General features: G+C 47.4%; 2 protein-coding genes across 3 annotated transcripts; one reads left to right on the top strand and one right to left on the bottom strand.

The window, feature by feature from the left end:
- Window positions 1–3,583: 3,583 nt before the first annotated feature.
- On the bottom strand, window positions 3,584–5,585 carry MIS12 (MIS12 kinetochore complex component). Its single transcript, XM_063341350.1, has one exon. It carries the CDS (start codon window positions 5,366–5,368, stop codon window positions 4,736–4,738), a length of 633 nt encoding a protein of 210 aa, XP_063197420.1. The 5' UTR covers window positions 5,369–5,585; the 3' UTR covers window positions 3,584–4,735.
- Window positions 5,586–5,768: 183 nt separating this feature from the next.
- Window positions 5,769–11,755, top strand: DERL2 (derlin 2). 2 transcript variants are annotated; one of them, XM_063340764.1, is made up of 7 exons: window positions 5,769–5,909; window positions 6,392–6,457; window positions 6,762–6,835; window positions 7,285–7,378; window positions 7,984–8,179; window positions 8,743–8,833; window positions 10,806–11,755. In XM_063340764.1, exons 1-7 carry the CDS (start codon window positions 5,817–5,819, stop codon window positions 10,909–10,911), a joined length of 720 nt encoding a protein of 239 aa, XP_063196834.1. In that variant the 5' UTR covers window positions 5,769–5,816; the 3' UTR covers window positions 10,912–11,755. The 2 variants fall into 2 exon arrangements, 1 of the variants encoding a protein (XP_063196834.1); XR_010071916.1 differs by lacking the exons at window positions 6,762–6,835; window positions 7,285–7,378; window positions 7,984–8,179.

The raw sequence follows: 11,755 nt of genomic DNA, 5'->3' as shown, positions 1-11,755 counted from the left end.
GGTGTCGCACGAGCATCTCCTGCCTGCCCTGCTGGTCCCTGCAGGGACGGGAGCCCCCAGCCACCGTGGGATTGATGGCGAGGGAGGGAGCTGACCCGCCGCCAGCTTGAGGTGAAGCAATTAAAGCCTCTGGCTGCCACCGGCGTTTCCTGCCTGTAATTAAAGCTTTTAATGAGGAGGCATATGGTAACCCTCCGGCCCAAGGCTGGCATTTTGCCAGGTGGGGGGGGGGGTTTGTTAAACGGCTGCTACTTACACCATCATCAGCGTATGCGTGGAGGAGGGCTGCATCGCCTGGCCCCCGGGTGTTCAAATTGACTGCGACTGCTGCCAAAAAAAAAAAAGATATTCTTCATTTGATTTATCTTTTTTCCCCTGCCATCGGGGGCTGCACCCCCGTGCGTTTGCAGGGCGCTCCGGGGACACCACCACCCCTGGGACGCGGTCCCGGATCCTTCCCCTGCACCCGACCCCATCCCAAATCCGGCGGCACGTCCTCCCCGTGGCTGCCAAGCGCTTTTTATTCCCTGGGGTGAGTTTTGCTGAAAACTTGTTATTTTGGGTAGTCGCAGCAGGGCTTGAAGAGATTCCCCGTCCCGACGGCGTTTCGGGCTGCTGGGATGAGCCTCGGGGCTCCCGCCTCTCTCCAGACCAGGGGTCCGTGTTATCCCGGTAAGAAAACCAGCGGCTTCGCTCCCCTTCGACCTCAGCTCTGCTGCTGGGGCGGTTATTTGGCCAAGCGCACTACAGCAAGGCTGTTTTCCCCCTAAAAAAGGGTTTTGGTGACATTTTACACCAGCTGGTTATATTTTTTTATGTTGGGTCTTATAAAGCACCTCGCTCCCGGCCCGGGGCTCTTCCAATCTTTCAGCTCCGCACAATCATTTAGAGACAATGAGAATTAGAAGCAGCCACGTGGAATTTCTCCCTTCTCTTGAAAAGCCAGTCCCAGGTCCCTCTCCCGCAGCAGCTCGGTGCCACCCTGTACCTGTCCCGCTGTCCCCGACGGGACACGTGGCTGTGGCCATCGCTGCTCCAGGGCCCTGGCACCAGCCTCCACGAGGGACGGGAGCCCCTGGGGAGGGGGACGAGGGACAGGAGCCCCTGGGGGGCAGGATGAGGGTGGGCAGAGGCCGCTGAGGATGGAGCCGGGGTACCTCAAGCTGCTCACTGGTGCCTGGACCCCGAGGGGCCGGGAATGTCCCTCCGGCACCGTCGGAACCAGCAGCAGGTGAAGGTGGGAGGGAAACCCTTCGCTGGGGGCTGTCACGGCACCCTGAGGTTCCTCGGGGGGGTTGCCCGGGCTTGGGAGCTTCCCTGGGAATTAGGGATGTGGGCAGAGCGGGGCGGCTGCAGGCTAACGAGCCTTGTCTAACGAGCTTTGGCAAAGCGGGGTGACAAAGCCGGGCGGCATCTCCCAGGCCGGTGTCCCAAGGGTGGCGGGGGCCGACCAAAGGCGTCTCCCACCCCATTCTCCGGGGCATCGGGAAATAATTTATTTTAAAATATTTGTTTGTGGTGACTTGAATGATGGGCGCGCGCGCAGCAGGATGACATTTTGGGGAGCAGGAGGGCGCAGGGCTGGTGCGGGGGTGTCCCTGCTGAGCCCGGCGCTCCCTGATTCCCGTTGGATGCCTGCACCCGGAGGGCTGGGTGCTTAATATCAAATTTACTTATTATAATATTTACCTATTTGACGTTACAGGGGATTTTGGCATCGCTACCTGCTGTGATTTCCGTGTATCGCTGTATCACGCCGCTAAAGCAATGCCCCGGCGAATCCCAGTACAACCATCACGCCCAGTACCGGCGCTGCCAGCTCGCGGGGGGAGCACCGGAGGGGACCTCGGCGCCGCGCGGGCTGCCGGGCGGGAGAGGAGAAAGCACGGGTCTGAGGGAAAATGAGCAAAAATAAGAATAAATCCTCTTTAAAGGGAAATAGAGCTTTAGGGTGTATAAACTCGGTACGCCCCAGGTTTCTGCAAAGCCGTGTGTGGTCTCCCACGGGGGGTAATTCCTGAGGAAAAGTGTCTCCTGCTCATTAAGGGTGAAACTGCTTTATCTGAGGAGACACTGGCAATTCTTGGTGCTCAGGGAGGGTATGGAGAGGCCGTGGAGAGCCTGTTCCCCGGTCTCCTGGTGCCCTCTGCCGCCGGTGTCCCCGGGCTGGCGGCTGCGGTGGCACCGCAGGGTCGGGGGGGGGACATGGGGGGGCTCCTGCCCTGGGCTCCGTGATGGGGCTCCAGCGTTTCCCTTCGTTAGTGCTAATTGCGCTGTGACAGCGTGTTCAGTTTGATACCGTCGCATTGGCATCGGGCAAGGTGAGATCCTGTGGGTGTCACCCCTCTCCGCTAAACCTTCATTCACGGCCATTTCCTTCATGGTTTTATTGAAAATGTTCTTAAAAAGGACTTCCTTGTTTGCATCTCATAGGTAAGCGTTTTAAAAAAAATAGCATTATTATCTCTCACAAAATAATCATTCTTCAATATACTGCTACCACGTGGTACTGAAGAGTGCTGGATCTCCTGGTGAGGCTTTTTGTTACTCTTTGGGAAGGATTATATGTGGCGACACCCTTCTCCGGGTATCCCACCCCCGCAGCGAAAGACTTTTATTCTTTACATTGCTTTTATGAACAAAAATGAAGAGGAGAAATTAGGTTACTGGATTTTAATAGAGGTTGGATTTAAGAAGGCGGCACCTCCAGAGGGGTCACGGCAAAGTTCCGTTTTTTCTTCCCAGACCTGCTCTTCTCCGTATGTCGTTATCTCAAAGGAACAGCTTCATCACCAGCCCCCAGCATTTAACAGGGGCTGAGGAGAAGCCCCAACAAGGAGCTGCGTAACATGTCTCCTGCCGAGAGCCGCCACGAGCTGCGAACAGCTGCCTTGCCTCGTCATACTAATGATTTAGTCACTTATCTCTAATACATATTTATATCATTGATTTCTAATACAAGGTACCAATAACTCTGGGGACTTCGGTATTGTGACAGTACGAGATTTGGACAGACGACGTGCTGATCTGTGCCCTGGAGAACAGGCAGCGATCGATTGTTTCATCCCCCTTTGTCAAACTCTTGCTTGTAATTCTCTTGTGGAACCTTTCATGGGCCCTTTGGGTTCAAGTTATCACCTTTGTTTCTTAGTTTTTTTCTTTTCAAATGCTATTCTTTACAATTTAGCATTAAACGAAACAGTATCTACACCTTTGCGTTCAATTTACAGACTCGTGGCTGCTTGATTTCTGCAACAAAACTGACGGTAATGGTGTAAAATAAAGGCAAATTTTTTCAGTAAGATTATCTACAGCAGACACTGGATTAATCAAATTTTTCTACTCTTCAAACTTCACGTTCCAGAATACCAGATAACTTTTAAGTCGCTAAGTTGTTTTCTAAAGAAGCAAGTTGTTAATTTTTACCCGATTCCCTATTTTTTCCTCCTCTGAGCTCTGTCCTCCACCCCGACTAAGCTCCCTACAGCAGAGGAGTTCGGGAGCGGCCCCCGAGTCTCACAGGTCTCCAGGCGCGCATCAAGGCAACATACGGCTAAAGATACTGGTCTTACCGAGCTGATCCTGTATGAAGCCTTCAAAATCAGGAAAGAAAGAACTGCAAAATGCATTTTATGATTTTGATACTTTTTTTTTATTGCAGTAACTTCTAAATTACTCACAAGCTTGACGTCTTTCAGACCTCTATGCTACTAAAAAGCAGAAATTAGTATCGATGTCAGGATACAGCTGTACAGGAGATTCCAAACCCGCTGAGGCCAACAGAAGAATGCACACAGACTGTGACGTACTTTGAATCGAGTACAGATAGAATAAGCTTAATTAAGTGATTTCAAAGAACTCGAGCACATCAGTCTTCTCAATACTTGTACAGGAAAATCTGATTAAATATGAATAAAATGAACTTCGCTATTCAGTAGAGAAAGGACGCTGGACAATACAAACAAACAATATCTACATAAAGCAAAATAAGGTGAAGAAGGACAAAGTGACTGAGTTGCTTATTTCCTCCAGTGGCTTCTGTATCTCTGGTCCGTGGAGCAGCTGTCCTGGCTTCAAGGAAACACAAACTGCCTCTTCGCAAACGTCTGGGGAGTGGCGAGTAACCCTGAAATTTCAGAAGTGGGACTGAAACTCAGTATTGATGCAAACAGATCTATTTCTCATCAGAACCTTGACAACAGCGACGCTGTCACACCCTTCTCTTAAGGAATTCCTAGCTGTTGGCTTTTAAAACACAGCAAAGGGCACCTCAGCCCTAACAAGACGCTGCCGGTACAAATCCGCTCCTTCGGGAAACTGGTACAACGTCCCCACATCCTCACTGCCAAAAACATCGACTCTGAACTGGTATCAGTCTAGAAACTCACTTAGATGTTCTTAGAGGTGGATTATTTCTTTTTAAATAATCGAAATAAGCAAATGCTATGCCGTGTTCAAAGTTAATGCTCGTAAGGCCAGGTTCTCCACCCCAAAATTTATTCCCAATCACCACTTTCAGAGTTACATTTCACAGAAAAACAAGGCTTTTTTCATCTCCCTGCGTCCCTAGGGAGGAGCTAAATAGGTGCAAACTGACACAGTTCAACAGCTTTTAGTCCAGATCTTGGCAGGATTGGAGGCGTAAGGGATTAGGAGAGGCACTTCTGGAAAGATAAGCCCCTATTATTTTAAGCAAACTGTCTAAATTATTTTTGTTGCCTTTTCAGCATTTCCATTATAATAACTGATCGTGCTTCTTAATTCTTTTGCTTTTCTTTTCAACATCTTTCAGCACATCCTGCAGTCTCTTAGAGTTCTGCGTCAAAAATGCAAAGCTTTCTTTGAAGTTGCTGGTCCCGTGCTCCCTACAGATATTGTCAAGCCCATCAAACCACTGCAAAATCTTCTCAAGCTCAGCCCGAACAGCCTTCTGTTCTTCCAGCTCCGCTTGCAGCGCCTGCCCAGCGGAGGCCTCGGCCCTGTACTGCTGCTGCAGCTGCTGGATCTCGTCCTGAAGCGCCTGGAACTGTTCTTTGGTGTAGGGGTATTGCTCGTGGACCTTGTCCTCGGGAAGGAGCACGTTCTCAGGGACGTTTAACACCAGCTGCAGAAGCACTTCTTCCATTTTACTGAAGAGCTTGTCAAAGTGCTCCTTCATGAAGAGAAGGAATTTCTCCGTGCTTTTCCGGATTTGGCAGGGGCTGATTTTACAGCCGGGGAACCCGTCCAGCTTCTTCAGGATGACGCTCTCCACCACCAGCATCATTTCGAAGAGGTAGTCCTGGAAGGCGATGTAGACGCGCAGCATGCACGTCTGGGGGGTGAAGCCGAAGAACTGCGCTTCGTAGGCCATGGGGTTGACCGACATGGCGGCAGACAACGGCCGGTGAGGGGAGGAGAGGGAACGGCAGGCCCCAGGGGGCGGGAGAGCCGAGCCCGGGGCTGAGGGGAAGCCGGCTCCCACAGGAGGCCCAGCGCAGCCGCAGCCTCCCCCGCTGTTACCCGTCGCACTGGGGCCGCTCCTGCCGCGCCGGTGCCGGTGCCGGTGCCGAGCCGCCCCGCCGCCGCTCCGCTCCTCCGCCGCTTCCCGCCTCGTTCGAACTCCCTCAGGAGGGCAGCCCCGCCGCCAGCCAATGAGCGGCCGCGAGGATCAACGCGGCGCCCAATCACCAAGCGCGCCAGCCCACGGGGGGCGGGGAAAAGGAGGAGCCGGCGCCAATTGGCTCCGGCGGCAGTTGGCGGTGCGCGCAGGCGCAGACGCGCGGCGGAAGGGGAAGCGGAAGCGGAAGCGGAAGCGGCGCGGGGGGGGCGGTAAGATGGCGTACCAGACCTTCCGGCAGGAGTACCTGCAGGTGCCGCCCGTGACGCGGGCCTACACCACGGCCTGCGTCCTTACCACCGCCGCCGTGGTGAGTGGAGCCGCCCTGGGCCCGCCGGCCGGCCTCTCGCCGGCCCCGCTGAAGGCCCGGCCCATAGGTGGTGGGGCCGGCCCCGGGTGGCCTCCCGCCCACTGACAGAGCCGCCGAAGGGTGCCCGGGAAGGGGGCTGTGTGAGGGTCGTTGGAGCCGTGCCGGCGGGCTGGGGAGAGGCGAGCGGTTGGGAGCCGCGGGAGGGGGTTACCTGGGTCTGCCCCCCCGCGCCAGGGCCGGGTCTCTTCCCCTCAGGGGTTTCGGAGTGGTTTTGAGACCGGGAGAGGAGCAAATCCCAAATAAATAACAACAACCTGAGGGGGGCTGAAGGGGTTATCGAGGCTGGGTTTTGCTGGAAAGCGCCGTTTGCAGACTGGGAGTTCGTTGGGCTCTTTTTGCACAGAGAAGGGGGCTTACTTATTTGGGTGCGTGTAGCTTCTTCTTGGTGTATTGATTCCATCTAATGTTTTCTTCTTTTTCAGCAATTAGAACTAATCACGCCCTTTCAGCTGTATTTCAACCCTGAATTAATATTTAAACACTTTCAAGTAAGTGTTTTCTAAAGTATGGGAGGTCTTTAAGTAAACTGTTGTGTTTGGAAGTGCTTGTCCTCTCAAAATTGAGTGTTGCAAATGACGATGATATTGGAGTTATATCTTGGAAAAGCTAATGAATTTAGAGATCACTGTATCTTAGCATAGGTCTTGGATTCATTGACTGTAAAGAACAGTAAAGTTACCTTGTTACTTGTGCCTGTAAAGGTACATAAAGTTATGTTGTTACTTGCTTTTCTATATAGACAACAAAAATAAGTTCTCATCTTTAAAATCCTTGTATTTGTCTTATTTCCAGGTATGGAGGTTAATCACAAACTACTTATTCTTTGGACCGGTTGGCTTTAATTTTTTATTTAACATGATCTTTTTGTATCCTTCATCAAGTTTGTTTTCTTTCCTTGGAAAGCAGAGCTCCAGAGTGCAGGCATGTTGCTATACATGCATGTAGGCAAAGGTTCAGCTCTGCTCCACCGTGAAGTTCCTGGGAGTTTAACGATGCCGACTTCACTGGTGGTGTGAATGGACATCAACAGGATCTCCTTCATAAGTTGTCAAGAATTTTGCTATTTATTTTTGTGGTGTTAAGATTTCATTGTACCAGCCTGATCTGTCAGGTTGCTTCTGACATACAGGAGAAAATTCCAAGTAGCTTTTTTCTCCTGGGTCTGCCCTCGCTGCTGAGGTGTCCAGAAAGAGACAATTGGTGAAGTAAATTGATATAAAACTTACATCTAAGCTCACGTGTAATTGAATCTTTTTTCACTTGGCTCTCTCTCTAAACTAATGTGCAATCAAATTTTCCTGACCTGCGTCTTCAGATATCGTTACTGCCGAATGCTTGAAGAAGGCTCTTTTCGAGGTCGGACGGCAGATTTTGTATTTATGTTCCTTTTTGGAGGACTTTTAATGACTGTATCCTTTTTTTTTTATTTCAAACTGCTTCAGTAAAGCTAAAGATATGTGAATGAGAACTGTAACCGTGATGTTACTTTCATTTTAATTCTTAGATTAAAATATATTTTGTTCGTAGTATGAGGGATAACAGTATTTCACAGAATCATAGGGTTGGAAGGGATCTCTGGAGATCATCTAGTCCAACCGCCCTGCCAGAGCATTTGTTAAAGTAGTTTTGAATGCTTTGTGACTGTTGCTGTTAAATGCTGGACTGATCTTTCAGGCTTCTTACTGCTTGACAGGATTATGGAAATGAGATTATCAGATACGAGGGGACTGCTCAGGTGTGTAATCATGCTCGGGTTGTCTAAGAGGAGTGCTGGTGCTTCACTGGTTTCACGCTAAATTGTACTTTAAAGAGATTATTCATGTTGCGGGTACCCTAAATCCTGCTCTAGGTGTTGAATTGGATTGACAGTAGGTTTGGTGTACGTGAACCTGGGAAAATAGAGTTAGCGGTTGTATGGAAAACATAGGATTACAGGTTAAGGCGTGAAATTCTTCTCATGCTTGACCTCACAACAGTTCCTTGGTGAACTGTTTTCTTTAACTATCTATCACAGGTTTTTGGCCTGTTTGTGAACTTGGTTTTCTTGGGTCAGGCATTCACAATAATGCTCGTGTACGTATGGAGCCGCAGGAATCCCTATGTTCGTATGAACTTTTTTGGTCTTCTCATCTTTCAAGCCCCATTTCTACCTTGGGTATTGATGGGCTTTTCACTACTCCTGGGAAACTCCATCATTGTGGATCTCCTGGGTAAGGAATTGCAAGAATCACAAGGATTTGTTCCTGCTAGTGTTTTATATGAAACAAAAAATGTGGAAAAACCAAAGTGCTACGTGCCTCTTACTTAGTCTTAGTCTGGTATAATGGTGCTATGTTTATACCAGGCTTTTCTTGCTTTCTAAACACTGTAGTGTATTTTGTACTGTAACAAGGATGGAAAGGTGATGCTTTGGCTTTTTATTAATTTGGATCAGCGCAGGTACATAATCTGATTGTGAGCATCAGACTATTGAAGTAAAATAGCTTATATTGCTATTTTTATCAATGCTAATAAAGCCATAGCATCAGTATGTTTCATAATGACAAGCAGTTTTCCTTGTATTAATGTCTTGTAGTGTAAGTTAAGCTTTTTCATTGTATGTCAATGTGCTTCGTTGTTTTTTGTATTTCTTATCATATTTTCTGTGAAAGAGTCAATGTGTGGTTTTGTGGTTGGTTTTTTTTTTTTCCCCTGGAAACTCTAGTGAAGCATTTGAAAGTTGTAAAGGAGAAGTATTGAAAAATCACCATTTTGACTTTTCTTTATATACTAGGCATTGCAGTGGGGCATATATATTTTTTCTTAGAGGATGTCTTTCCCAATCAGCCTGGTGGAAGAAGGCTTCTGAGAACACCATCTGTCCTGTAAGTCTTGGTGTCTGATTTGGAACGGATGTAGAAAAAGTGCATGCATGGAAAACCGCTTATAATTCTGTCACATCAAATTAGAAAGTTTGAGGCAGAATTGTGATGTGTCTGTACTTGCTCTTTTACTTAACTCATGTGTTGCCAAAGAAAGGAGGGAGGTCCTAGAGATGTGTAAGTGGGAACTAACTTCTTGCAGAGAAGGGCTAAAGGGGTCTTGGAACTTGATTTCTTTGGTAACACTTTTTAGTCTTTGCTAACTGAGATTTGCCTGTTGGTGGCACCAAAGATGCATGTCTCTTATTGAGGTGTGAGGAATAAGAAGAGTCCTGCTGTGTACTAAGAGAGTGACTGAGGTTTTAAATATAGCTAGTATTTTTTTCATCTGTAAATCATTCTCTATTTCACAACTTTGGCAAAAGACTTCAGTGTCTGTGCTACCGAGTGGTGCCATTCCTACTCAGTTCCCTCGTGCCTAGAGGGCTCTGATCGTCTGTACTGCTGTACAGCAGCCTCGGGGAGAGCAGCTTGCTTAAACCATAGGGCACTTGAAACACTGAAAGCTGAGCTCTGTGAGACTCTTGTAATTGTCTAGAGCTGAAATTATTCTCTTTTTTGTTTGAACTGGCCTCCAGAAGCCCGGGTAATTAAAATGTCACATTCAGACCTGTGCATAGTTTAACTGCTGGGTCATTCCTGTTTGATTGGACAAGTGCACTTACACTGATGGTTTATTTTTGTTTGGTACAGGCTTTATCTTCAGCAAGTAATTGTACCAAGCGATGGCTGCAGGAATGGCTGTCCCAGAGCAGCTGTGCTGGGCAGTTTTGTAGGCCTGCACTGATCTAACTTGGCCTTAGCAGCTGAAGGCTGTTTCTGGTGAGGGCTACCTTCATACAAATGCACTTCTAGACTAACCAGGTGCCCAGCTACACATACGCAATAAGGCTATATTTGAGATCTCCCATTTTCCCAGAGGGTACGTGCACCCAGCTCCGTGCAGGAGGAATCCTAAGGCTGTTGGAGCAGTGCGTGCTGTCTCAGTAACTCTCTTCCTCTGCGGAAGAAGTGTCATCCTGTCTTCAGGCTGCCATTTAAACGCTTTTATGTGTCTGTGTTCAGAAGGCTGCTTATGATTCATGTCTGGGTCTAGAAGTGTGGATTTATTTTTTTTTTTTTTCCCAGATGCTTTAATTTTCTGTGATGTCTTAGCTGTAATCCTGTAATATCCCTGGTATTTTCTTTTTTCCTGTTCTGAAAACTTCTCTGAAAGTCAGGCCTGTCACTCTGAGTGAAGAGAAATAATCCCTTTAGCTCTTCTAAGAACCATCTTGTCAAACACGCTTTACTTTTAAGACATTTTGGGTATAATGATTGCTTGTGTGCAGACAGTGATTTTGTTTGTTTGTTTATTTCAAAGAATCTACTACACTTTTGTTTCTGGATAAACCAATCTATGGAGAGAGAATCTCTAAAACTAGTTTGAGTAGGTTGACCTACTAGATTAAGCATGATTTTTGTAATAAATAGGAAACCTAAGACTCTAATGTCCCAAATGCAGACTCTTCTGTGGATTTCAGGTCTGCCTGTGAGACTGAGATAATACTGCCTGTATTTGACTCTTATTTTGTCCCCGTCTCAAGATTTGAAGAGCTCTTCAATATCCCCTGCGTCTTTTGCTCCCTTACCCTGGCCTGGGAGGACATGCTAGCTGTATGAAATTCTGCCTTATGCTGGAGGTGGAATTTTAACTTTCGGCTGAATCTTGTCAGTCTCGGTTGATTCTAGATAATTCTAGACCACCTTCTAGATGGCTTCTAATTATACCCGTGTGTGACTTGGGTGTAAATCACCGATGCTTTGGCAGGCTGTTTCTGAGGGAGGACGCTGTACCTGTGCGGAATATGAGCAGTCTTGGTCTTATTGTGAAACTTGTATTCTAAAGAGAAAAAAACAAACTTCTGTTTTCCAGGAAAGCAATATTTGATACACCAGAAGATGATCCTAATTACAATCCCTTGCCAGAAGAGCGACCGGGAGGATTTGCGTGGGGAGAAGGTCAGCGCCTTGGAGGCTAATAAGGGTCTGTGCCAAAACCCAGCGACAACTGGGAGAGACTGACCTGAATAAAGTTCCATACTGGGGATTCTCTCATTCCCCATCGCAGAAAGGACACTTTTTGACGGCTCTATGGTTTTGAATACAAGCACTTTATGAAATGGCAGTCTAATCCAAGACACTTCCAGGCTACCAGTATCTTTCCCAGTCAGGGAATTTATTGTGCTGGTAATGAAAGTACTAATCCAGTGGAGCCAAAAAACTGAAACTGGAAACGATTTCCTGTCAACTTCAGTTAACAAGACTATGAGTACTTGTTTAAAGTGATTTATAAAGCATTTTTTCAAGTTATTTGATACAGGAAACTATATGGGAAACTTCACAGGGGACAAAACCAACTTTTGGGGTTTTAACTCAATTTTTTATTCTTGGATGAAACAGCTACAAGATGGTTGAAAGCGTAAGTCCCTATTTCAATGGCAAAAGATTTTTTTTTTTTTTTTTTAATCTGAGATGGTATTGTCTCCAGTCTTGTTTGAACTGTAAGAAATAGAACATGCAGCATAATAGAGACTTTTCATTTTGCCAGTTGGGTTTCTGGAATGTGCCTTGGTGTGAATACACTTGCAGGCTGAGACTACGTTTCGATGGCTTTTTCCCCAAAGACTGTGTGTTCAGCTGGACAGGCGTGAGTCTTACTGGTTTATTTAAATAAGTAGTTCTACAAAATCCAACACCCCCCCACACACATGCACACTTCTAACGGTTATTACATGACTTGGAGCACTAGGGAAGAAAACTTGTCTGGAGTCAGAACTGCTCACATATCTCAGATGATGAGTTGAATAAAATGTCTTGTGGATC

This window comes from Chroicocephalus ridibundus, chromosome 7 (assembly GCF_963924245.1).
Source record: "Chroicocephalus ridibundus chromosome 7, bChrRid1.1, whole genome shotgun sequence".
In the NCBI taxonomy this organism is placed as follows: Eukaryota; Metazoa; Chordata; class Aves; order Charadriiformes; family Laridae; genus Chroicocephalus; species Chroicocephalus ridibundus.
The sequence above is the reverse complement of the archived record's forward strand: the minus strand, read 5'-3'. Positions and strand labels throughout refer to the sequence as shown.